This window comes from Charadrius vociferus, unplaced genomic scaffold (genome assembly GCF_000708025.1).
Source record: "Charadrius vociferus isolate BGI_N301 unplaced genomic scaffold, ASM70802v2 scaffold62, whole genome shotgun sequence".
Lineage (NCBI taxonomy): Eukaryota > Metazoa > Chordata > Aves > Charadriiformes > Charadriidae > Charadrius > Charadrius vociferus.
The window spans coordinates 2,665,513-2,693,324 of NW_009647419.1; the positions used below are offsets into that span (position 1 = coordinate 2,665,513).

General features: G+C 35.9%; 1 protein-coding gene across 1 annotated transcript in view; it reads left to right on the forward strand.

Annotated features, from left to right (window-relative positions):
• TTC27 (tetratricopeptide repeat domain 27) overlaps positions 1-27,812 on the forward strand; it is a 128,294-nt gene that overhangs the window by 44,166 nt on the left and 56,316 nt on the right. Inside the window, exon 10 of the mRNA XM_009880444.1 lies at positions 25,658-25,771. Coding sequence (XP_009878746.1) covers positions 25,658-25,771 — 114 coding nt within the window. The remainder of the gene's footprint in view (positions 1-25,657; positions 25,772-27,812) is intronic.

The window sequence follows — 27,812 nt, forward strand, 5'->3', positions numbered from 1 at the left end:
CACTAGAGTTGAAAGTGCTCTTCTTTGAATACTGTTTAAGTGGAGTTCAAAAGGAATTTCAGCTTTATTCTGTCAGATTTATTCAGTCTGTGTATCAGATGTTCTGCTTAGATATGTGTCTTCCCAGGTCAATAGCTGATTTGCCGCAGAACAATTCTGTAACTTCCAAAGAAGCCTCGAGAATTCTAACTCAGTATTTTTTCAATGTATTTTTTTTTTTACTCAAGACAAAACATAATTTGTTTCTTTCCTCAATCTTTTTTGGGTTTGTGTGTTTTTCAACACTAGGTTATGGGGGGGGCGGGAAAGGCCAGTGATTATATTGCCATTTTTTACTTACTTTCCACAATGTTAGACTTCAGCTTTGATGCAGTAAAGAGGGCTTGCCCTCATACCCAAGTGTTGTAGCCTGAGAACTGCTAGCCATAGTAGTGCCACCTGAAAAAGTAAATTCATGTTAAGAGTTTGCAGATAGGATCTCAGCAAAATCCCTTTGGTTTCAATTGAGCTAGAATTTTAGCACTGCCACAGTGATACTATTACAGTATATATTTTTTTTGCAAAAGTAATGTTAATGCAAATGTAAGAAACTTCAAGACATGCATATAATGTCATTAAAACAAAGCCTGCCATTTTTGTTGTTAAAACAATATATTTTAAATTGAGGGGGTTCTGTGAAACCTCAGAATTTTGCTTCTCGTACTGTATTTCCAGAATAATGAAACTAGGAGTGGGGTTTACTTGTGTCCTGGTTTGAGCGACACAGGACTAATATCTCTTCTAATACTTGGGAAAACTGCACTTTTAGAAGACTCCAGTGTCTGAATTTGTGAAAATAGTTACTTTATAGCCAGCTATGGTGTGTGGGTTTCAAGGTCTCAGTGTTTTCAAGCTCGCCAGGTACAGGGATGAGGAGCGAGACCTGAGCACTTGACCCAAGCTAGCCAACAGGATTATTTCATACCATGAACGTCACATTCAATATAAATTAGAAAGTTTCTGCGAAGTTCTATCTCTCCCTTGATGGCTGCCATCCTGAGAACTCCTTGTCTGAGTGCCAGACCCCTGAGGCCTTCCCTTTCTCCTGAAGCCATAGTGCTTGCTGTGTCTGACACTTGCTGTCCACTGCTGGGAGTGCACAGCTTCCCACTGATAGAATTGGCTGAGTATAATCTTTGCATATTCTGTATTGTTGTCAGGATCAATATCGGTTCTTTAGTGCTATTAATGTTAATTATCTGGTCTTATTCTCTTAAATCTGTTTGTATTTCAACTCCCGGGTTTCTGGGTTTCCTTATTTTTTCCTTGATTCCCCTTCCTGGGTGGGGATGGGTCATTGGGTGATGGAATGATTGTCTAAACGACAATAAATTGTTGTGGGCTTCTCAAACCATAATGACTTGTTTTAACACTTGAGTTTTCAAACACTTAAACACTCTCCAGGTTTTACAGCAGAGCAGAGAAAGTCAAGGTAGCACATATACTAGGCAAGAAAGATAATCAGCTTTACTGTTATCTGACATTGCTTTAGAAATTGTATTACCTGTTGTGTGAGATGTAAGAGCTCTGTTGGGTGAATTCATAACGATGAGAAAATTTAACTGCATTTTTCTGCCATCTAGTGGCTGATTCCTCAAAAATCACAGGAGAGCTGATGAACTTGCTCCTGAAATATTTATTGAAGTGACTGTGAGGAGCTTATGTTTTCATTCATTTATTTATTTATCTTTTTATAGATCATCTCAGTCAGCTACAGCTTGCTTCATGCTTGTAAGATAAGCAGCCACAATCAGGATAGATCTCCAGAGAAACACACCTGAAAGTTATGTGTAGGCTTCCCTATCATTTTGTGCTCTGAGTAGCAAAAAAGAAGTGTCTATATGAACAGGAATGTAGATCTCTCTAATACTGCAAAATTCAATGAACAGAAGTGACTTAGAGAGGTAGCTGGTAGCCTAAAAATTAGAGGAAATAATACATTTCATTATCAGAATAGTGTTTTTTTAAAATTTTAGTTAATGTTTCCAAGTTAACTGGATGTAGGGACACAATTCAATCTTACCATTATTTTCTCTTTTGATCTGGACGTATGTTTCAAAGACACAAACAAGAACAAGGATGAATTGTAACATGACCATCCCAAATCTTTCCTGGAAACTGAAAGCGGGAATCAGATATTAGCTTATATAATTTCTTTTCAATAAAGGCATCTTTTGTGGAGTTTGCACCTGAGCCTAAAATTGTGGATAGTCACTGCAGAATTTCATAAAAATCTCTGAGCTCTTCTGCATCTTAACTCTGAGACACCGAGGCAAGCAAATTCATCGCTGTGTTCCCTGGCAGTAGGGATGTTCTGTGTGAATGTTAACACAGCCTTGGTTCTTACGGTGTCTGCTAGCTGAGTAAATCAGTGGCACCACAAACGTTATCACTTGTATTTAAGGTATTTACCAAGCTTTGGTATTACCTAGTGAAACAGGCAAATGAGCACTGTATCAATGTTGCTCTAGTAATTTCTTTAGCATCATTTAAACTGCTGTGTGTGTGTGTGTGTGTGAGCAGGCATCTTCTCAGCCTACATGTGGATTCCTAAATCTGCAGGCTGGTTAGATGGTTGTCATGCATTCATCTGATATCTGCTGAAATTTGTTTCCTGAAGAAAGGAGGGCATTTCAAGATATCTTAGAAAACTTGAGAAATTGAAGGCATTTTTAATAGATGAGTCCTCTCATCTATTCCTCTAGTCCTCCCATCAAGAGATCCTCTTGCTTTGGACATTGCAAAACAAATGCATGTGACCTGCGATTTCTCTTGAGCAGAGAGAATTAAGGTCCAGGTAGTACGAGAAGGAAAGGATGATCAAAGTGAACTCAAGTAGAAGATGTGGTCCTGCCTCATACTAGGCGTACTTTGGCAAACAGGCATTTTAAACTCCCTTTTATATCTGTAGAAGTGGAAAATTACTAGATCTGTAAGATATATATGTATACTTTAAACAATATGGCTTACAGTCCTAAAAATAACACTGTTAAGTCACTATTAGTCACTGCTTGGTGACTACATTCAAATACAAAAGAATTGCTGCTTTTGATTTACTGAAGTCACTTGGGAAGAGTTGCCATTGTCCTAAAAGTTCTAACTTTTGTAACTAAGAATTACTTTTAGTCTTGCTAGTTTTTGAAGCAAGGTGTGGGGGTTTATCAATCCTGTGTACTTCTGTACGTAGTCTTATTGGCTGGGATAGCTGCTCTTGAAACAATAATTTGGACATCAGTGCTTGAGGTGTTCTAGTCAAATCTGTTCACTTATCATCAACATAATATTTCAACTTTTAAACTGTTAATCTATAGTTGAAACTAGGTACGTTTGATTTTCTTTTTTTTTTCTGATTATAGTTAAATTGTTGATTTGATATCTTTACATGAGGAGTAATGTAGCTCACGTATACTTGAGAATAACCACAAAATTAAACATTTGATTTTAAGGGGAATTAAATATTCTTTTTTCTCACACAATGGTTTAGAGAAACAGTTATAATGTTTTTAATAAACTCTATTTTGTTAGGCACTTGGACTCCTAAGAAAGCTAAGATCTTGTTTAGAAATCAAATATCAAACAAGCTGCTTCAGAGACACAGTTATGCATATAATATTTGGCAAACTTTCTGATTTAGCTAACTGAATATTGCATTTAAAAGCCATTTTTAAGAGAGGAAAAGAGGGGCAGTAAACCAGTAGTGAAACCTGGTGCTTTTCTGTTAGAATTACCAGTTTCGTCCTTATAATAAACTATATTATAAATAAAAATAATTCCCAGATCTTAGTGGTTAGTTTTACAGTGCCTAATTTGCTTCCTTATCGCATCTTTAATTTCAATTGATTGTTTTTAATGTAAAAATACAAATCTAAAGTCTGCTGGGTTTTATAGTGGGCAGCAGTTTTTCCCTAGAAGTTCACAAGTACATCACTGATCTCTGTATATCAGTGGCCCAAATACTTATTTTAGGGGAAAAAAAAAAAGTAAAATCCATTTTGTAAATGAGCAAAAGTAAGGTCTTAAAATCACTTCTATTAAATATTTGCTGTTTTCATTATTTTGTATAGGTAATGCAGTTAAAACAATATACTAAAGAGGATATTAACAGCACTATTATATAAATGTACATGATATTTCAGTATATTTTTTAAAAGAATTTTTAAAAAATTACATTTAAAGCTTTATAAAATATGTCCGTCATGTGAATGTAAAGTTTAGAACAGGAAGCTAAAAAGTATTTCTGAAATGTAAAAGAGTTCCAGGAACATATGAAAGCTCTAGGTAAGAACTGGTAAATCTTTATGTTTTAATTTTAAGATTATATAGTCCTTGCAGGGAAATAGGAAAGGATTAAATACTGGGTGATACTGTATTTTTCTCTTACAAAAGAGAAAAATGTTTTTTTAAAAAAACGTTAATATGATTAGACTATACAATACGAGTTCTTGCAGCTTTATGGAAGCTTATACTATAGTTTATAGTTTACATACTGGGGAGGCAATTCAGTGTTTTGTAGTCTGATATGACATGCCAACAGAACATGCAAGATTAAGGAGCTGCAGCTGGTTCTTACCATTACCCCTTCCATCTGTCCTAACCCTCACTTTGTCCAGGAAAAATGGGCTTTGTGGTAAATGTGATGAGCACTTACCCCAGGGTGGGAGAATATTACTTTTTTCCCTTCTTATTGTGATATGATCAAGGGTGTTTGAGTGGTAGCAACAGTATTAAGCTATAGGAGACTGAGGAGAAAAAGCAACCAGAAACTGTGGGAAGAGAAGCCTCTTGCTTTGTGCTTCCCACGTCTTAGCCCCATATTTTCATCCTTTGGAATCCACAGAAAAAAGATGTCAAGGGAAAGAAAAGGGACCGTGGAAAATTTAGTTGCATTGTTTTCTTATATTCCTGAGACTTCTGTCATTTATGGAAAGTAGAGCAGTTGGTTTCCTTATTAAGTGGTGAAAAACGGGAAGTGGAAGCTCTGGCAGCTCTTCTGTTTATCGACACTTTGAACAGGTGAGGATATCTTTCTTAAAGAGGAAAAAGACAGCTTTTGTTTTACTCAGAGTAAAAAACTTAAAAATTATTCATCATCTTCTTACAAAAATGCCTGATCGTTCTGAAATTGTTCCAAAAGTGCCATGAAGGGTACCAGGGTCTGATGAAGATCTTGGAGAATGTGGAAGGAGTCTGTCAAAATCTAAGGAATACTGTGTATTCCAAAGGTGGACCAGATGGGAATGCTTCATGTCTTGTTTTTCCACTGTGTTGAGCTACTGATTCCATAAGAGACTGTTTTTACTAAGGAATTTGAGAATGGTTGGACAGATTTTTTTTTTTCGGAGGTGGGCATTTATTGAGTGTAATAGAAACTGATGTTGTATGGTACCTTTGAAAATTGCAGCAAGGAATTATAGTGTACATTTTATTGAGAGTGTGTGTGTATATGCATATATGAATACTTTTTCTACGTTTCATTGTAGGAAGGGGGCTTTGGGAGAAGGGAGTGGAAGGTGGAAGTGGGAATGCTTTGTTTTTCTCATCTTTTGTATGGCATTTGTGATTTTAATGTGGAACTAGAGAGCAATCGAATCACGGCATATGATATTTTTAATGTTAAGCCTTCCTATCAAAATCTCTATAAAACTAACATGCCAATTTGGTTTCTAAAGAGAAGTTGTTTATATAGCTTAAATAAAAGCAGTGCATTTTTCTCTGCTGAGAAAATGGCTGCAGTTTTCTTTATGTTTTATAACCAGCAAGAGTATTGAAAAGCTCATTAAGAGTGCCATGTGTCTGTACTGCTGTAACTTTCGTGGCTTTATAAAAAGTCTCTTTCACTTCTTTTCTAAGCTGCATTGCCCGTTTTGAATAGCCTCTGTTGGTTACAGGATTATAACGCTGCAAAGACTTTCTCTCAGCAAAATCCTGCTAGTACTAGTAAGGCTTTTTTTTTTTTTTAAGTAAATGAATTCAAAGCTATTCTCTTCTTTCTTTTTTTCTTTCTTTCTTTCTTTCTTTCTTTCTTTCTTTTTTTTTTTTTTCTTCTAAGCACTTTTATTCAAAAGTCTGAATCATTTTCCAGGAATGTCAGGATCTGAACACTTGCTGCTAATTTAATGCATGTATGCTTTCTGGCCCATCACACATTACTGGGAAGCTGGATTGAGTATAGCAAAAGGGAAGCTACCTCTTTCTGCTGGAGTATCATGTGCAAAGACTCAACTAAGTTTTCTTAGAAGCTTATTCACAAAGTGTCGGGTGCTTTTGCTTACGATGTATTGTGATAGGAAATTAACCTAGTGTTTTCAGTTATTTTTGCTGCTGTTGTATTGTATGCCTTTAGGTGTTTTAGGGTAAACTAACTGGGTACTGTAGTATGTGTGTTGCAGGGTAGGGGGGAAGCTTGCATTCCATTCCAAAACTGGGATTAAGTAACAGTCTGTTTGAAGTTGTTTTATTTTACAAAATATCAGATTTCAACATAATTGACACTTTTATCCCTTTCAACTTTGTTCTCCTCTGTGGTCTACATTCTTCCCTGAGTCCATGGGACCCAAAACTCTGCTTGCATCATATCTTACAGGAGAGGATTCCTGATTTATTGTGTGCCATTCTGAGTAGGAGGAAACTTGGGATAGCCTTTCCTTTCTAGAATAGTCTGCTCTTTCGTATAATCTGTACAGAATTGCTCAAGCAATAGATTTTAGTGGTCTCACTGAAACAGCAGTGGTAAGAGAACATGAAAATCATGTTTAAATATTAATGGTTATTTGCTTGTCTAAAGGTTTGAGAAGTTAAGCAGGCAAATTTGATGACAGTTAGTAACATTTTTCCCACAGCAGCCTTTCTTCTCCCCCTCCTCCTTCCTCTTTATCTATCAGCAGCTCACTTATTTTTACTAGCAACCTCTCTGACAGCCAGTTGACATGTTGCAGGCTTCCCTTCCCCCTCTCGTGTCCTTCACCAGTTATAACTATTGTAATTTACTTAAGGAAGAAAGATTTCATTGCAACAAGAAGATGAAATTAAACCCCCTATTCAACAAAACACTGTCTGAGGTATCATTTGAAGGAAATAAGACATTCTCACTACTCTCTGTAGTGCTTAATATTCCCTTTTTGACAATATTCTGATTATCAGTTAAATTCATATGTTATCCATACTAGCAGTTACTTTTTTTTAGTAATTTATATTCTACTGCTCTGCCTGTTTGGCTGGGAAGGTGCAGATGAACTAAACAAGGGGTAAATCCAAGTCTCCCTTTTTTCAAAGTAAACTTACATTTTTGTTCTTTTACTGTATGTGAGGAAGATTTATTCTTGAAGTTTATTTAGCTGTCCTATTGTTTTGCCCTAATCTCCTCTGCCTAGTTTTAGTATTGTCCCTTCATTTGTTTGTTGTTTTTTTTTTCCTAACCCAGCATTTCAAATATTACTCTAATCTTGCTTGTTCCATAACATCTAAAAAAAGTGAAGGTTGTTGAATTCTTGTTTCTGGTCAACTTGCTACTTTCTCTAAGCAACTGAGTTTAATTTTCTCTGATCATATCATGTCTGTATTTTCGACTGGAAGTAGAACATTTCTCATATCAGCACACCAAACGTTCTTTCTGGTCTGTATTAAAGTTGAAATATTAAAAAAGTAACAGAAGTTTTTTTACTTACTACACAATTTAGGATAGGTTTGATTAGAGTGCCATAGTCCTTGATTGCAGTCATGAACTATGTATTTTTAGTTCCCCCTCAAGGTGTCTGAAGTGTGCAAATCTGATACTCTGATTCATTTATCATCACTAAGGTGTCACTGTTCTGTTGTTGGGGTTTTTTTTTGAAAGGAAAAACAGGTGCAGTCAATTCTAGCTATTCTTCTATTCTAGCTGCTTTGGGAAAAATATGAGATTAACTTGGTAAGAAATAAATCTCTTGCCCTGCTTCTGCATTAATTTCTTTTTCTATTCCCCCTAAATCTAAGAATGAAAAAATGAAATGCCTCCAATGATTTTAGGGGTTTTTTTCTTCCTTTGATCTTTTTAATCCTGCAGTTTTACGTAGCTAAGCTACTGTCAGGGATTTCTAATTGGTAGTTTTCTTCTGAGGATTTACTGGTGGTCGATTTAAGATTTTTGTGGGGAAAAATGATGGTTAATCGAGTTCTAAGTCTATAAAACATGGGCTTTTGAAAGGAGATGTAAAGGGGAAAGGTTTGGGGTTTTTTACCTATTTTTGAAAATTTTTCCTAAACAAACACTTATAGCTTATATAAAAAATATCCTAAAATTATCCTAAAATATCCTTTTACATGCTTAGCTGCCCTCATTTGACTAAACTCCATTCTGTTCAGCGGTGATCTTGGATATGTTATTGCATGGTGTGCTGCCCTTGTGTAAGTAGTTGGCTTCAGTATGTTGTGGAAAAGCATAGTGCCATCTATGTTATAGAAGGATGAAGGTTAAGCAGCTCTGATTCTGGTATTTCTACAGGACTTCCTTTCCTGTCTTTTACTAGAAGCAACAAGTTTAAATAGTAAAGTGGAAATTTCAAGTGCTGTTCACAAGAAATTGAGATATTAAGATTAAATAAATTTGTGAAACATTTAAATACATCTGCATGGAGGTTATATACAAATTTATTTTACTTGTATTTACAGCATGCTTGAATTCTAGTACTGATCATGTACTAAACAGTACATTATGACTAAAGGGGGGGAAAAAAAGCATGCATTGTTGCCAGCAGACCCCATCACTCAGCTTTTTTTTTCCTTCCAGAAATACATTTTTACTGGGATGACTTACATACTGATAAGCAAAGTGTTATTTTTAATAATTATTTGTAACATCAAATATGCAAGAAAATTTCATAAAGTAATTTACATGAAGTGTTTATGACCCTTATGAAAACTAATTTCCAGTTGTGCAAATACATGAATAGGAAAGGTTCATACTCTGTTTATGAAGGTTATCTCATTGCATCAGGAAATAGAGACAATGCCAGCTCATTTAGTGGACTGTTCATGCAATGTATATCATAAAGGAGTCAGGATTACTGTGAGAAAATTCAGACTTTTTTTCTGCGCATAATTTATATGCTTAGCATATATGATAATATGCTATGGCATAAATACTTTTGACATGTTTGGATTGGCTGCGTTAATCATGGCAAGTCGAGCTGTTAGTTAGGAAGATTGTTTAAATAAATGCCAATAAGACATTTAAAAGCATCATGTTCTGTTTGTTTCAATTTGCAAAAATGTTTTAAAAGTATTTAAACTATTTAATGTTTTTCTGTCTCTGAAGCTGAGATTTGAGGCCTTTTCTAAACTGAAGGAAAAATCATGGCACTAGATATTAGTTGGTGTGTTTTGACGTATTTGAGAAGATTTTACTGCCTTGTCTATATTGTCCTTAAGCATGTCTTGCATTAATTAACTTGGAGCTTGGGCTTTTTTTCTTGCAAGACTTCATGTCTCGTGTCAGCTAGATTTTTCTTCAGTACGTTTGTCAGAGTATGTTGGCCGACACATTCTACAATGACTTCTATCTAGTCTAGACAAAAGATGAGAGAGAAAATAACTGTTACAGATTCCTATAAATAGACTGTGAAAGATTTTTCTGCACTGTAAAATGAGATGTTTGATTTTAAAATTACAACACTCGGAGAGGAACAGCATATGCATTTGCATTCCCCAAAATTAGTATCATACCTGGTTTGTTCTTTATCATTGGCTAAAACTGAGTATACTTTCTTTGCTTTTTAGTTTAATATATGTTGGTGAAACCCTTTCAGTTTTAGAGTAAAGGAAGGAGATATGTTTAGAAAATTGTTTTTATTTTGTTTTGAACATCTCGCATGGTTTGAAGCTGTTTAACAGCTTAGTAGTAAGATTCAGAAAGCAAGCAGATCATTTAGTTGCTAGAATAAGGCCATATTGCTCATCCCACAGCTTATTGTATGAGAACTGCAGTGTGTGTATTTTTTTGTCTGTATATTCTGTGTCTTTCCCTTATCTAGTAGGCAAATGTTTACTTATGTGTTTTGAATCTCTAATAGAGCTGGGAAAATGCGAAGCTTGGAGGTGTGTAACTAAAAAGATTGCCTCTTGTGTTTGTATAGGGAAAATGTCTTGTAACTTCTTCAGATAGATATAAGGAAGAAATTTTTTACGACGAGGGTGGTGAAATCCTGGAACAGGTTAACCAGAGAGGTGGTAGATGGCCGATCCCTGGAAACATTCAAAGCCAGGGTGGATGGAACTCTGAGCAACTAGTTCAAGTTGAAGATGTCCCAGCTCGTTGCAGGGGGGTTGGACTAGATGACCTTCAAAGGTCCCTTCTGACCCAAACTATTCTATGATTCTTCATCCAATTTTCAGAGTTATTATAATAACTGCTGTTGTTTATGGTCACAATACAACTGGACAGGTGCTAGGCTGTTGCGTTTGAATCTTAATCCATTACAGCTCATGATTTCAACTTCTTTCAAGTCTAAGCACATCCCAGACATTGCATTTGGTCTCTAATAAATATATTCAGAGTGTAACTTCACACAACTCTATCAGATTTAGGAACGTTACTCACTTTTGCCCACCAAGACAGGATTTTCTTTCATGTTCCCCAGCAGTCTCTCACTCATTTTTTTTCAGTATTAGTCACTTGTGCCTATGTCAGCTTCCCGTTTTGTTTACTCATCCATGCCATATTCCCCTTGGCCCTCCTTTGTCAGCTCTCGCCTCCTGTTTTTCTGAATTTCACCCTTGTTCTCATCTTCCCTAATTCACTTCTTTCTCACCTATTTCTGACTCTATTTTTATGCCTTTCCTTCCTGGCTTTTAGTTGCTGCTTAAGGAGTTAGTCTTCTTTCAGGGCCATTGTGTCCTCAGTCTCTGAAAGGAAGGTGGCTGCAGCTTTGTTTTGGTCCTGGAAACGAAGGTTTTGCACGTAAGATTTAAAGCCAGGCCTATTGATCCTATTGCATGTAATAGGAACAGGGGCTCTTTAAAGGGACAGAATACTTCTACTGCTGAAGTCAGGAAATCAGAAATCAAATATTTTTTAATGGGCATCGAGACTTGTTAATATGTACTGAGACCATCCTAGAACTCTTACTGAAATTTTCATCTCCAGACTTTGACCCTAGCCACTTAGCCCACCAAACAGTAATTGAGGCATGCCTCTTGCATTCAACGTGTTACACTTATTTGTGAACACCAGGTATTGCAATATGTAGACTGCTGAATAATAGAGACTGTTGTAGGCAGAATTCCTGTGGTGGGTGCTGGCATTCAAAACAGGGGAAAACCAGGTATGACACACTACCTTTAGAGTCCCGTCTGGCACTGTGTGGATTTTCCTCTGCTGGCCTCACCGTTCTTCTACAGACAGCTGTTGTTACAGACTGAAGGTTGTGAAGATGCTTTATAGAAATTCTATACTTTGTTCTAACATGGCTTAATAGTAAAGTCAGTGGCAGCCCTACCATATATCACTGATTTAGGCATGTAATTCTTCCTGAATTTTCTTGGCTGTTCCTGTCACAGAAAAAATGTGATAGCTGATTTTGACTAGTTAACATCATTATAGGATGAGTTCACAAATGGCATTTTTATAACATAAAAACTGTATGCAAACTTCCGTTGACTAATGTTAAAGTTTTGAAATTATGAAATCATTTAAATTGGTTCTTTTCAAGGAGACAATTTTATGCCTTGTACTGAGAATGTGAAGGGAGCTTTTAAGACTCCGTTGTGTTGTCTAATTTTTATGGTTGTGCTCCAAATCTGTCTGAGAACCAGTATTTTTGCTACCCTACATTCCCAAAAAGATACTCAATTAAGGTATTTTAAGGATAATTATTGTAAATGGATATTTGTCCTGAAGTTATCATTGCAAAAGTAAAGATAAAAGTTTCTGTTAGAGTAAGAATCTGTGCTGTATCAGATAGCAGCAGTATATAAAGCAGTATTCTCCCAGAGGCTGTTTATAGACCAAATAAACAGAAAGCATCACTTGCAGTCTATGGAAAAAACATAGTGGTGAGCTCATAAATGCAAGTAGTCAGGCAGAACAGACAAATCCCACCATCCTGGGGCAGTCGCATAAGGATGCAGGATCTGTCAGGCCTAAGGGATTTTTCCAGTGGCCTGGAGTGCTACGAAGAGTTTGCCCTGAACAGTTCAAACAACCAAAGAAGCAGAAAAAAAGAACTGGGAACCTTAATGTGTAGTCTTACCTGGATTTTGCTGAGTAAGAAGTACTATTTAAAAACAAACAATCAAATGACAACAACAACAATCCCCAACAAAAACCACAAACAAACATGCTTAGAAAGAGTTGACCGATCTAAAGAAATTACTGAGAAGTCATAGTTCTTGCCTGTAGCCAGAGGCAGCAGTACCAGAAATGGAAAGACGAAAAGTCGTAACTATCTCCCTGAGGAATAAATTTCGTATCAGCAGAGGATAAGTTAACCTATACTGTCTGTTCCAAAAATGCTTCTCGTCAGAGGAGAGGCAAGGCTTAAGGGCAGGGTGGAGCGAGCAGGGGCAGAGGATTTAAGAGCCTACTGTGGTAGTTTCCAAGGAAATATCTAGCGGGGGTAGGACATGCTTCTTCTCCCACATGCCGATCTGAATGGAACAAGTTAGAAAATATTCTCCATTGGCACCGATTTTCTATCTTTTGCTCTTTTTTCAGTCATTTGCTTTGTTTGTCTTGAGGCTAATCAGATTGCAAGTCCTCAGACAGCATGTACCATTGCATACAGTCCTGAAACTATCTATCTTTAAAACATGGTATCTAGCCGTTCTCAAACCAAATTCACCGTTTTACTACCTGTGCAGAGAGCAATTTCTTTAATGTGCTTTTCTGTTTTTCAGGATGTTATCAGAAGAGCACATGATGTGTTCAGAACCTTGGCATAGATGGTGAAATTCCTGAGGCTGAGCAGTTAAAACCAGAAAGTCACTGTTGTTTAATACCTAGGGAAATCCTTATCATTGGTACCAAAGAGTTAAAGTCTAGTCTTTTGAATCCAAAAACCTAATTTATTGCTATTGAGATTGGGCCTTAGGAAATAAATGCAGTACTGTGATGTGGTGTGGAAGTCTGTACTTATGCTGTTTCAAGACCAAGTCCAAACCACAGACCTGAAAAAGACAATGCTACTACAGTCAAATCTGGCTGAAGTTGTTTCCAGCATAACACAGAATAAGTGATATGTTTGGCGCAACAGAGCGAGTGTCAGTAATATGGCTGGACTCCATTCTAAGTGAAAAAAAAAGCCATATCTTATGTGGTTTACCCTTCACTAGTCATTGAAAGCAGATTCCTTTAAATAAAACAGTATCTTCTTTCTTTGTGACATTTCCTTTTCTTCTCTAGTTTTTTCCTTCTAAAAAAATTAGTTGAGAACCTCCAAGGAAAACTTACTTCTGAACTTAAATAGCCTGTTAAAATGAAAAAGAAAAACAAACCAAAATGCAACCCCAAAACCAGCTTTAACAACAGCATGAAAAATCATTCTTTTTTTAACTCTTACAAGAGGATATAATATGTATACCACTTAGTATCAACACAGAACATTAAGGTCTTAGAAAGTTGCTAAATATCAGCCCACCACTGCCTTTTAATGTGGAAGAAAAATTAAATAATTTTTGGATATCCAGGATAGATCTACAGTTTGGATGTATAAGTAGAACGGAACAAGTAATTTGACACTCATATAATACCTTTGTACTCTTACTAGACAGTTGAAAATCGTAAGGGGAAAAAAGCATTAAAACATTTTCCTAGCAGAACCTGATTTGAGTTGATTTTTCCAGTGTGTCTAAATTGACTTTGAATTGTGATTTTTGTTCCTTCCATAGGTCTTTCTGAAAGTTATGTACCTGCATGCATGGCAGTTAAATAACAGGCTGTGTTATGCACAATCCAAGAATCATGTTTATAGCTCACTGCATCTCCCTACATTTTGTTTTATTTTTGTTCCATGCAAGCTAATGTGAGCTTGCTTTTCTGTGTTTCTGTTATATTTAAATTCATACAAAGCTTTCTTTGAGTCTTTTGTTTCCACTGAAAGTTCTTCAGTAAGCATAAATCTTTGTACTCCTTTCACATTGCTTTTTCTGTGGAACATATGAGGCTTCCTTTGCAAGGGAATGCTTCTCTAGTGCTCATTTTCTTTTACGTTTTTCTCTGAAGTGTGTAATGTAGGGAACACTGGGCTGCCATTTCAGTTTTATCTGCAGAGCTACATTCGGAGCTAGCGGGAAAGACAATCATCAAGTGCTTGTGTTTCTTCTACTTCTGACTAGAGATCAGATTGCAGTATACCTATGTCCGCATCAACTGACCCCCTTTAATTTCATTTTCTTAATACAGACAACATTTGCATGTTTCTGAGTCGCAGGGTTATGGAGTGAGACAGGAGATTTTCCAAGAACAACCATAGAAAAATCCAACTTAAGAGAAAGTTCAGGAAATTCTTGGTGTATATTCAGAAGATGTAAAGACTATAGCAGGAAGAAGAAGAAACAGATATGAACTGAGCTTTGGACATCAACATCATTTTTAAGAAGTGCTTACCCATTTCTCTGTACACTACTGAAAAGTGTTCTTGGGGAGAGGGAGTTGTTTTGATTGGTGGTGTTTCTGCGTGTGAGGAAGTGTACATAGAAGCAGGAGAGAAAAAGAAAGATGCAGCTTTTTACAGAACAACATATTTATATCTGTTAGTAAAAGCAGCAGATGTAGACCTTTTTTATGTTTCTTTTCGCTCCCTGTCCTTCAAAAATAAAATAAAATTCACTGCAGAGGCGAGCTGGCCAAGGGATGACTTCAGGTTTCAAATGAGACAGTCATGGAGAATGGACAGGGAAGTTGGATGTTTTCCTAATTAATGATACTTGCAAGAACCAAGACCAGAGGTAAGGCAGCCTCATTTTATCTGAATGTTGCCTATGTTGCCTTTGCTAGAGAAAACAAGATGAACAAAGAAGCCATGAAGTCTGAAGTCACCCTTTTTCCCCATCAGGTCTTCTAGCCATATTGTCAGCTGAGTGTGCTGAGTCTGAGTATTGACAGAACAAAGGAAAAGGATGCTGGTGAATATGGAGTAATGTTACTCTACTGCTGAGAAGCAGCTGTGTTGGGTTTGGTTTTTTTTCAACAACGAATGCTCTCTTTTTAGAGTAGGTAGAAGAGATTGCTGAAGAAAGATACTGAAGTGTCTTAATATTTCTGATGAGGATAGTAACACAGTATCTTTGAGCCGAAACAGATGATAGTCTTTGCAATGTTTTGGCAGAGTTGAACTTCTGAAATTAGCTGATGTATTTATTTTGCAAAAAATTCACTCATGATTCTGTTTTCAATACTTTCCAGTATCTTCAGTGAATAGAGACAATGTGTAGTCTTCTAAGTGCAAATTATTCTTGACTTTCTTTGGCTGGCTTTTATAGTGCCATCTACAGAAATGTGATTAATTGTCTTACTTTAGAGGAAATTAAGAAGAGCTGTACACAATGGGGTGTTTTGTTCTTTTTAAAGAGACAGTTCACTTTAGTAGTGGGACTACTGATTCATATTCCCTTACATCTCTTGTTAGCATACCAGCTAGTATAATACTGAAACTGATTAAATCTGTGCGAACAGCTACATGTTTCTCAACTTGGTCCTTGCCTTGAGTTAAAAACTAGGTACACCTGAAGTTTTTTCACTTTGAAACTTGTGGTCTGTAGAGAAAGTCTGGTTTAGAGCTCTTCTTTTCCCTCACCCATATGAAATAGTCATTCCAGAGGTGTCTGCAGCCCCATGGCAAGCTCAAGGGAACCAAATGAGATTTAAGACAGGAAGATTCAATAAAATTATTGAGAACCTGTCTAAAGGATTCATTGACAACGAGCACCTCAGTTGGGCATCTAACTGATGTGCGTGAGCTAGGAACCTAGTTTCCTTCATAAAGTCAATGGAAAGTAAGAGGCTTTCTCAGGGACCCCCTAAGGTTGATGCTTGTTCAAAATGGTCCTTTAAGGGAACCTGCCTGGCATCACTGCCTGTGTAAAAAGACATAGGGGAACTAATTTCCAAGCCTTCCTGCCTGATTTTTTTATTCCTTGAAGTCCTGTGTACCACAGAAATGGCACAAAAGCCAGCACGATTTCCAACTGACATAAATAATTGCCTAGAAGCTGTTCTTTGCAAGGTAGATATCAGAATGAGTAAGAGTTACTGCTTAAAACTGGTGCCATGGAGGGGAAATATATTTAGTGATAAGCAAGATGGAATATGAGGATTCCTTTGGGTGGATGTTATCAAGAGCTACCCCTTTGCTACAGAATACTATTTGAGCAGGGTAAAAAAAAAAAGCTGTGGAAAATAAAGTTAAAGTGAAATGACGTTAGCCTTCTTGTGTACACTAGTGGAATATTTTGTAAGTCTTGTGAGAAGAAACTTTATTCCAGTCTTCCCTTCTAACTTTGGAATTGATCAAGCCAGCTACTGAGTAACTCTTATATTGTATTTAATGTACCTTCAGATGTGATAAATTCCAGAGGGAGTGAGTCACTTGCAAACTAAGATTAAATGAGATACTTAAGAACTTTAAATTGCATTTAGGTAAGTGCAATGTAATTGCTGCTACATTCAGCCTAGCATTCATTTCTAAATCAGTCTAGTATAGTCTAAATAATTAACTGTTAAAGTTTGGACAGACAAAAAGGGGAACTTGTAACAGCTCTTCATAGCTGCAGATGGGGAAAAAAGGAACTGTCCATTATGTGTGTGTGTGTGTGTGTACACGTATATTTCATTTTAAAACTCAGAATTTTATTTCAAATGCGGTCAATTATCCAAGACTCTGAAATTATGTATGTGAAAGAATCTCATTCAGACACATTGAAGTATATAAAAATGCAAAAAGAGTCGTCTTGTCTTAGCAGTCAAATTTAACAAAAGGTACTCTGTAATTACAATGATGTAATGTTACAACTTGAGTGCCAAGGCTACCAGACAAGACTAGACAAAGCGAATTTTAAAAATACCATTCTAATTAAACTAGACCCTTGATGCGGATCACTGATCATGTTTTGGCCTTGCTCTTGACTTTTTAACACCAGGAGATATTTCTAATGGCTGCGGCTAAGAGCTTTAAACCCAGCTCTGCTCATGATCAGCTAACACCTGTTGCGGTAAAACGCTATTTTAGTTGTACAGTCCCGGGATTAGTTTTATAGACCAAAATAAACCCTTGTCATACAGTTGAGTGAATAACTTTAGACTTTGGAAAAAATATGCTGAATGTGTGGTCTAAACCTACTGAAATATACGTGGAATATTAAAGCATTACTGGAAAATGGCACCATGCACATGCTGATGTTTCAGCCAGTGCGGGAAAGTAAATCTTCTCTTCTGTCACTTTAATACTTTCAAGATTTCTGCCTGTCTCTCTGGTTTACCTAACTGACAGTTAGACACACTCGTTTAAAAAGAAGGTAGCATTTAAATCATGATAATTTGAAGAGACCTTAAAAAAAAAATCACAAATGATCATCTGATAGACTCTGTAACATGCTGTCTTGATGTAACAACTCATTAAAAATCAATGAAAGACCTAATAAAGGAAAACACAGAATTTCTGCTAATGCATGTCATACAGGCTCGAGCATTGCTTAATTTTTTGGTTATGCGTTATAGTGCAAAGGTCTTGGCTTAATACTCTAAAGGTGCCAGTTAGAATTTATATTAGATACTGTTAGGCAAGAAAATATTTAAGACCTAACCGAGTAATAACACATTTTCCCTATGCAACACTGAAAAAGAAACACTAACACAGGACTTGGAATAATGCCTGAAATACAATTTATTTTAAGTGTATAATACAAGTTGTATTTGCAAAGAAAATGTAAATTATCCTTGTCTTGATAGTTTTGCCCTAAGAGTGCTTGATCAATTAGTAGTCTGTAACTCCAAAGACTTTGCATGTTGTTGGGGTTTTTTTAAAAAATAAATTATAGTTGTCAAAGAATGGACAACTAAGAATTGAATCCTTGCATTTTCAAGGTATGAAAATACTCTTTTGCTTGTTTGTGTCCATTATCTTGTTCGTGTTGCTCTCTAGGGACAGAATTGTGCCAAATAGGATTAGAATTTGTCAAGTTGTAACAAGAATCATCTGGATTGAAATCCTAATGTAATTTTTTTCTTGGTGGGCCTTAGAAAATATGAAGGTGTTCATAGCTAATAAAAGGTGACTGGAGAATATACAGCCTTACATCTTCTAATTGCTTGGGCCTAAAGCAATCCTAATGTTTCTAGAGATTAATGGTTTATTTATCTGCATGTTTGCTGTCTTGGAACAGATGCCCAAAATTTGTTTTTTCAGGTTAGTAAGTCTTATTCAACTCTTGGCATATAATCAGATATCCAATATTTCTTGTCAATAATACTTAGGAAGGTGAGGAATTTGTAGGTGCTCAAATTACCACCCTGATTAGTGGTGTAAATTCCAAAATTATTATTTGGGAATGTTGTCTGCAGTGCCGGTGTGTATAGACAACAGAAGCTGCAGTGGGAAGATGGTTTGAAATCATTTGCTTCAGCATCCTATTTGCTCCCAAGTTAACCACTGTTATTTGTTCAGAAGTATCATGTAGTCATGAAGTTTTATATAAATCGAGGATCATACTGCAGAATCCATTAGTATAACTTCTCATGTAGGAGCAATGAAGTCAGTAGGCTTGAATTTGGCTTATTGTGTTTTATTGCCACCTTTTCCAATTCACAGTCCAAGAGGAATTTGTATTTTTTTGTGTCAGACTATGTTTGAATTTTGAACCTAAAGTCAAGTCGTGCATTAAGGTTATACTCTCAGAATAGTATTATATAGATTATATAGAACAGAAAATATTCTATAATATATATATAGAAATATGTAGGAATGGGAGTTGTTTCCATGTGAACTTCAGATTATTCCGTTTCAATTAACTGATGGTTTATGGAGAGACTGAAGGAGCTCTCCTGTTAGTATGATAAAAACATAGCCTCTCCAAAATGATAGTGTTTAATCTTTGTCTGGGGTGAGTTAGATGGGGGTTTACAGATACACATTTTAGTTTCAAGTTTCAATTATAACACAATTATATAATAATACGTATGGAGATTTACATACAATAATTACATATACATATATAATAATTTATAACAATAAAAATGATATGCAATGATAGCGAGGTTTTGTGTATAATACCATGAACGGAGGAAAAATCCTTGAGGTAGCATTGAACTGAGGACAATGGTGGATCAAAGACAAAAAACTCTCTATTCCAATTGTTTTGCAATGTTCTGTAATTCTAAGTGCATTTTAAAGTTTATTGGCACTTTCATCTCTGAGAATACAGGGCATGTGTCCTGTGGTAATTATGAAATATAAACTTTTAATTTAAATATAGATAAAAGGAGATAGCATTTACTTTAGGTGGTTGCTAAGCAACTTTTTTTGCATTAAAATATTTATATTCACCAGTAGAACAATATTCTGTGCTTAAAACCAATCCTTTGACATATATATTAAAATCAGCTTAAACATCAAATACTACTTCTTATCCAGTTAAATATGTAGCGTACCTTTTGCCTATTTAGAAAACAGTAATGTATTTTACTTGTGTATTTAGTTATGTATCTATTATATTTTGAGATTTTGCGTATGTGCATTGTGGTTTCCTCTTTATTTCTGGTCACTGAAGGATTAGTAAACTGTTGAGTTTTGGAATAAAAATAAAAACACTACCAGGGGGAATTTAGGGTCTGTGAAACCTCAACATCATGTGTTTGCTGGTGATGATAGATAATAAGATCTTCTTTTGATTCTTATTTATTTTTTAATCTTTGGGATGGGCACGTACAGCAGAATTGGTATGTATGATGGATCTGAACAGAGAAGCTACTTGCTCTGTTTCAGCGAACAGGAAATTTTTACATGTTCAGACACCAAGGAGAAAATCAAAAAGTGTTCATATTGACTGGCTTGGTTTTTTGACAAGCCATATGGTTCTCCTGCTTAATTGTAACTAGAAATCTAGTATTTTTCTTATCCTCTTGATATTTATGCTTTTCAGTTCAATATAAAAAAATGCACTAGTATTGGAAACCACTTAGTCACAAATGTACTTTATTTTACCTTATAGAGTTCTAACAGAATTACTGTTTAAAGTTACAAAACCCATTTCAACCTGGAGCTGCCAGTACTACTGGAAATCATCTGTGTTTGAGCTCAACTGATAGAGGAGTCGATATTATAAGGACATTTCTCAAAACTTGTATTCTTGTTGCTTCTCTGGACCTTGTCTTGCCTTAACCTTTCTTAGGTGATTAGAAATAGTTTTGTAAAGTTCATCTAACTGCTTCTCTTGGCAAAGCTTCCTGTGCATACGTTTTTCAGAATTACAAGGAGTATCTCTTATAAAATAGGATTCTGTTGAAAATATGTAGATTAAATTTAAAGAAACTTTTCCACAATAATGTAGCATCTTTCAGGTTTTTCCATAAGTCAATTATTTTTAATTCTATTTCATTTTACCATTTTTGACACCAGTTCAGTGCTAGGAGAAACTTAAAAAAATTCAAATTAAACAAGTGTCATTTGATCGTGATTTTTTTAATAAAAACTTGCTTTAGTTACACAGAAATTTAAACAGCAGATTATTGGATAAGACTGTGGAAAACAAAATCAAATTTTCCTTGATGTCATGCTGATTTTCTTCTCTTGTTTCTTAGGATTGAATTCCATAGAACTTTTTATGTTAAAGAATCCTTTGCTGTATGCTTAGAAACAAATTAAGGACTTGCAAGGTAGCTTTCACTGATAGAGCCCTTTACCAGAGATTAACAGATATGTCTGCAAAGCAACTGCAAGAAGTAGGATTTTTGCCTGTTCATGCCTCAGTCATATGCCTCCAACTATTTTTTTTAATGTGCTCACCTGACTACTGTGGACAATATGGGATGTTGAAAAGAAGCCTCAGTATTTTCTCATCCTACGGAGAAGCATAGAATGAGTTAGAAGGTTGTCATTTTGCCTTTGGTTATATTAAAGAAATAAGATTTTCATGTTAATTATCTGAATAAATTCATGAAAATCATCATATAATTATATACTTGGTTATATGAAGCAAGACTAATGATGAATAGACATTAATAAATCCACGTAAGTAATTTGGATATCTTAATTATGTGTGGCTTTTTGGAAAAGCAAACAACAAAGCTACTGAAGTATGTTGACTGAAATTGGTAATGAAAAGAAACTAGAAACGGATTTCTTTTTTCCATTTTTTCTAAATCCCTCCCAGTGTTGTCTGGGTTTTTTTTGTTTGTAACTTAAAATATGTCAGCAAATACCTGAGTGAATCTAAACTAAAGGTCATTTCTTTGGAGGGCATGGCAGAGGAACACAGCAACCCACAGGGCGCCTCATGCCCGTGCCTTCAAGTAAGTCATTTCACCACATCCTGGCAATTTGATCAGTAAGCAGAATATTTTTGATTCAGTGATGGACTGATGTGCAAACTCTCGGGAATTCCACAACTGGTTGCAATTAAAAGTGAGTTTGAAAGTCCACTTTCAAATGACAGCTCCATCATAGCAATCATAGTAGCTTGCTAGGCTGCTGACAGTTTATCAGTGAGCACGGTACAAGAGTAAAAGAATGGGATTACTTAAAGCATAGACTTATAATAATTTAGAACTGCAGTTAACAAGGATCACCCCTACCTGTTCCAGCTTGTCTGGCACGTCTAATAAGCCCAAGGAAGCTCTTCCTGACTTTGATGTAAGAAAGAATTCCTATAGGAACTCTTACTTTTTTAAATAGCAGATGGAGTAATGCAGAAGAGTTGCTCCGAACAACCTATACCTTTTATAAGTCATGGCTGACTGATGCAGTCTTATGCATCTGCCCTTCAGAGGACTTTGTTTTGGTTTGGGTTGTCAGTTGGACATCTTACAGTATTGTGTAACGCTCCTCTGTGTGTCCCAGCTTGAATATATTACATTATTGATTTTAAGCTGCAGGCTGCTTTCTCTGTGTGTAGTTTCCTTAAAACCAAGCATTGTAACTTCATAAATAATATATGGATATGTTTGTGTGTATGTGTACATATGAAATACCAATGGCAAAAGCTTCCATGAAGGTTCTTGCTAGTGTGTTCTTAATTCTGTATAGACATTGCAAATTGTGCAACCGTTCTTTCTGTTTCTCTAACAGAAAGTTATTAGAGTGGTCGGGGAGTGCATGACACCTATGTTAAATTCTGAATAATGATGAGGCTGAGTTAATGGTACCTGAGAGTTAGCCTGGGTTTGGCAGAACTCCTGTGGCTGGGTTTGATCTAGGTGTCATTAATAATGTGCACCTATCTGACAATTCAGGTATTACTTGCTGTTTTGTTCTTACATAGTAATGGGGATATTATAAAGGTATTGTACAGTAATGGACTGCTTTGGTTTTAAGATTTTGAGGATCACGTTGTTTCATTCCAATATCATATAATATATGATATATTGAATGAAATATTCTGTTTTGTGTACTATTTTGGTAATCTCCTTTTTACACTTTGATATGATGGGAGAGGATGATATAAAGGGTCCTTATTTGTAGGAAAAAACATGGCAAAGAATTGGGGAAATGAGTTTTTCCATGTGAAAACATTCCATTCAGCGCAGAAAATGTTGCATAACCTTATTTTCTTTCCTTTTTTCTCACCCCACCTAATTTTCCCAGTTTTCTTTATTTTATTGTTTTTTTTCCTTAAAGTAAGAACCAAAGATGACTTTTGAAGATTCTCAATAGTGGGTTTGGTTTAGAATTATTTTGTTAATTTTTTTAGCTGCCTTTGGTACAGTACAATAAACTTTCAGATATGTTGACAGAACTCGCTTAATCCTGATATAGTGTTTGCTTTTGCCAGATGTTTTATTTTAACCTATAGTCTTATTAATAGAGTCTAGATTTAGCTTCAGGTGAAACGTAAAGCTTTGAGACTTACAAGAAAATGTTTATTATCTGGAATCTGTGGAGATTCTGGGTAGAAGATTAAAGCTTGCTTAATAGTTATGGATACATGGTCTGAAATCATTCTTTACAGCCCTTGAGTATAAACATTTGTGCCCTTTATACATGTATTATTTTGTATCTGTGGTGCTTTAAACATTACAATTAGGCAATGAAAAGGTGAGCATTTGAGTTCTGGCACAGGATTGAGCTTGGTACAAGTATAAAATTACAAGTGTTTCTTAACTGAAAAATAGGCCTGCTTCTCATTGTCCTATTCAGTTGCAGTGCTTTTTTTGCATCAATAAAACTGTTAGAGAATTTATTTTTTTCTTCTATAATTGTATAGCAGGTATACCTTACATTTGTTTTATGAATACCTTTAAAAAGCAGGATTGTTATTCAAGAGAAGCGTGTCATTGCTCCTGGAGAGGAGTGAAATGTAATTATCTGTGCCTCTCTTCCACCCTGTTTCTCTTCACTTCTCCTCCCTCCCCATATGACTTTATACACACTTCATACAGCATGATTGCTTAAATCGCTGCCTAGGCAGTAGTGTAGGAGGTACGCACAGAGGCAGAGGAGAGGCTTTCCTGAGCTGCCAATTCTCTTGCAGAGCTGGATGGTGTAGACACAGAGGCTTTGTGCTATGCTCTGCTTGCGCCAGTTGCTAAGGTGAACCAGAGTGAGGGGACAGGTATTCTGCTACTGGACAAGGGCTGTAATTGGACCTGAAAATGTCTTTAGGAGCATTATTAGTCAAGCCCTTTAGTTTTCATTATTCTTTTAAGAGATGTTGTGTTCATTTGAAAATTATAAATACTAGTATCTACCACCATGTAGCAGAGAAAAAATTCCTTTTAAGTAAAAAATAAAATAATATGACAGAATACCAATAGTGGAGAAAATGGGGGAAAGGGTAACCTTTCTCACAAAAGAAGTTTTTAAGCTAAAGTAAATATTGGTCACGTGTTTGCCCTAACAATCCCTTAAGGCTTTTTCTAGCAGCCAGCTGGGATGGCCACCAAAGAATAAATTCAGAAGCCATGGCCCTCTGTTAGGAATGCCTTACTTATGTCCTGAAGCAGAGGGTTTCTCTTAAGACCAAGTAAAAATAGGCAGTAGACTGAACTTCTCATGATAAGACCTAGAGATAGGAGCTCTCAGAACTAGGATTTGGACCAGTCAACATTTTTTTTGCTCGTAATTAATTTGTAAAAGGGCACTTGAAAGTATACAGAATATAGAATGTTGTGATTACATTCCCTTAATGGAGTATCCTTAACTTCCTTTGGGTACTTATTGATGTAATACTGAGTAGAAGTCATGAAAGAATCCGTGCAGAGATTGTTGGTCACAACAGGGAGGATCAGCTGATGTTGAAGTGTTTGGTGGCGGTAAATGTGTTCATGCTGCTTTCATTTATGTTTTCATTTGCTGTCACCTCTCTTCCCATTGTAGTTTTGCTTGGAGAAAATTTGGTTTAGCTTGTTTCTTTTCACTTCCTTTCCTGTGAAAACACTAGGGAAAAGAAAAACAAATAGATTACAGTATGACAGAAATTTGTCAGGCACTTCACACAAACCACCAGCAAAGTATACTTTTTAGTGCTTTGGGAGATCTTTGAGAGGAAAGAATAAAACCACTGGGGCTTTTTCTCCAGTCTACAAATATCTATAGACAAATTTATTTTCTCAGAGAAGCTGGATCGTGTTTGTAGTGTCAATAAAATTAGCATGGAAGTTTTTCTGCTGTCTCCTGTTTCAAATTGAATATCTAACAGAAAAATGGTATACTGTGTCTGAAACCATACTGGAAAGAATCCAGGTGGTCTGTACATTATTAAGGGATATCAGAGTTGTATTGGCTACAAATCTCCTATTAGGCTTTCCTAAAAACCAGTGATTGGAGACTGGCACCAAGTTCCTGGCATCAGGGCATGGCATTCCAAGTGATATCCTACCATGCCTTCAGGAAAGCTTTTAACTAGGTTATTCCATATTCCCTTTACATCTACTACATATCAAAAATTCATCCTGTTATTCTCAAGTCATGGAAAATTCTAAATTAATTAATATTCTTCAGATTCTTAGCAATTTCAGCCTACTTAATGTGGAGGTGCTGTTAATGCAGGCATTGCAGCACCTCGCATATGAGAGGCGGACAAGAGAGAACTGGTTTGTTCAGCCTTAAGAAGTATGATTCCTGCTGCTGTCTGGAACTATCCAGTACGCAGGTGTGGAGAAGGCTGAGCCAGACTGCTTAGCTTCAAATTCTTTATTTTCCTTTGATTATGAGTAGCCATTTCAATTGGTGCAGTTTGGTCTATGCACCATATAGGTGCATATACACACAGTGCTGCAGTAGCTGAGGAGGAGAAAATAGTTTGATGGCCACCTTTTGTACTGAAAATAGATTAAGGTAATCTGTACAGCCTTCAATTCATCAAACAAGTACTACAGCCACGTATTTGAATTTCAGAATAGGAAACGGCATTCATGCTTAAGAACGCTGTTAAAAACTTTACTGTCTTCAGTGTCCTTTAAAGTGAAATAATGAAAAAATGCTGTTTTTCTCTGCAGTGCTTGCTCTCTCAGCCGAAGTTCTGGGCCATTCAGACGTCAGCCTTACTTCTTCGGACCAAACTTGAGAAAGGAAGTACTCGCAGAATGGAACGGGCAATGAAGCAGACTCAGGTAAGACTTCTGAACTGCCTCTTTATAAGTAGGGGTTCTTTATCTATCAAATGGGAAAAGCCAGGAGTTAGGAGCTTCTGCAGTTCCTCTCTGTGAACTGTACAGTGAGATAATTTTCTGATTATGTCTCTAAAGTAGATGCATAAACCACACATCCTTTTATGTCTGCCAGTCTTGAGATAAACTCTTATATGTACAAGTAATACATGATCACTTTCTTTCAAAAACATGACAAGTTTTGGAGGATTGAAATTAAAATCTGTTTTCTTACCTCTAGTTTCTGACGTCTGATCTGAGGAGTTTTTTAGGTAGAAGTTCGTAAATATAAAGCTGCTACTGCCATCATATTCTTAAATAGTTTTTACTCAATTAAATCATCTGTAGAAACCACTGAAACTTGTAAATAGTCATTGGTATTTTGAGAACAAGAAAACACATTTGTGAATAAAGCAGCACTTTCAATTTACCATTTTGATGTGATACTTAGTGATTAGTATTTTTATTGCAATTTAGAGGCATTGATTAAATAATCTTGCTCCAAACAAAGAGATCAGTCTTCAAATGCAAAAAAAAATTTAAAAGTCTGAAGTGTGTCAGCTAATAGCATTTATTTAAAAAATAATTTTTTCAAAGGAAAGGTCTGTAGGCTATACAAAGTTGGGGTTTTTTCCTTATTATTACAGAGTTTGGTTAGCTATTTGTACACTTTATGCTGTAAGTCTTGTCACACATGAACAGCAGGCATTTCTATATTTCCATCAGGCAACAGTCCTGCTGACTAAAACAGCCAGGAATATATAAAACTTATAGTTGCAGGGCTGTGTAATTAAATCCTGAAAAGCTGATGTTTCATTTAAAATCATTATTGATGCATGGATCTTTGAAGGCGTGCAGCTTGGATGTGCTGCTGCATTTTTCTTCTGCTGAGGAAGACATAGAGTTGCTATAGTGGAATTTCCTGGGGTTGGTAAGAGAGTGTCACAGAAGCCAGGATTCCAAGTCTGGGAGATGTAGCATCTGACAGCATTTGGGAAGCAATCTCAGGATCTTTCATGCCCTAAGCTATAAAACAGTTGGAGTGCCTCCAACATTTTTGTCTAGTTTGATTAAACCTGAGTACTGAAAATTATTATACTATACAGTTTGACAGTCTCATGATGGAAATCTTCATGAAGGGGTCATCATTGCAAGTACATTTATCTGACTTCATTGTGTGCTGCAACTGCAGTAATGCAAAGGATTTGATTATCATGCACTCTGACATTTTGGGAGGTTACCTCATAGTAGACACAGAATCTGTGTCATAGTAGACACAGAATCTGAATATTATCTTTAATCTTACTATGTTTATGTTTTCTTTTATTAAGTTTTCTAGACATTTGAACATAATGACATATTTGTGTTGATTTGATACAGTATCAAGCTCAGTTTCCAAAAATAGTTAAAAGTTGTTTAAGGATTGATATGTGCTAAATTAATCAAATAACTTGAATAACTTTCCATTTAAGGTTTTCATTCCTGAGTTCCATCAGATCAGAATTTTTTAGTATCTTGGTTCCTAACAGTTCTAAGGAGTCAGAAAACACAGGGTGAATGAAGTTATTTTCATACATAACACAAGGTTTTTGATATATTCTCTTCATGAAGATGCCAAAGAGCCAGCAAGTTCTGCAGCTATTTATCAGTAGAAAATGGATTTCAAAACCACAGAATTTTCATACAAATTTTGTGGTTTTTTTTTTTTTGGTTGGTTGCTTTTGTTTGTCTGTTTTACAGTTTCATGTTTACTATTTTTGCTGTAGAAAGGTTAGATATTGCAGATTAAGGGAGGAGGTGGGTGTAAATATGATTAGATTCCCCCCATTGTTTGCAATATCAAATTTTTAAAGTAATTATAAAAATCCTTTTAAGATGTCTTGAATAAGAACTGGTAAACTAAATCCTCTAAGTTACTTACTTTAGGGTTGTCTGAAGAGTGCATGAGCCATTGTAGGATCTGACATTGATGCTGGGATTCTCCTGTCCTCTCCTGCTGTAACTT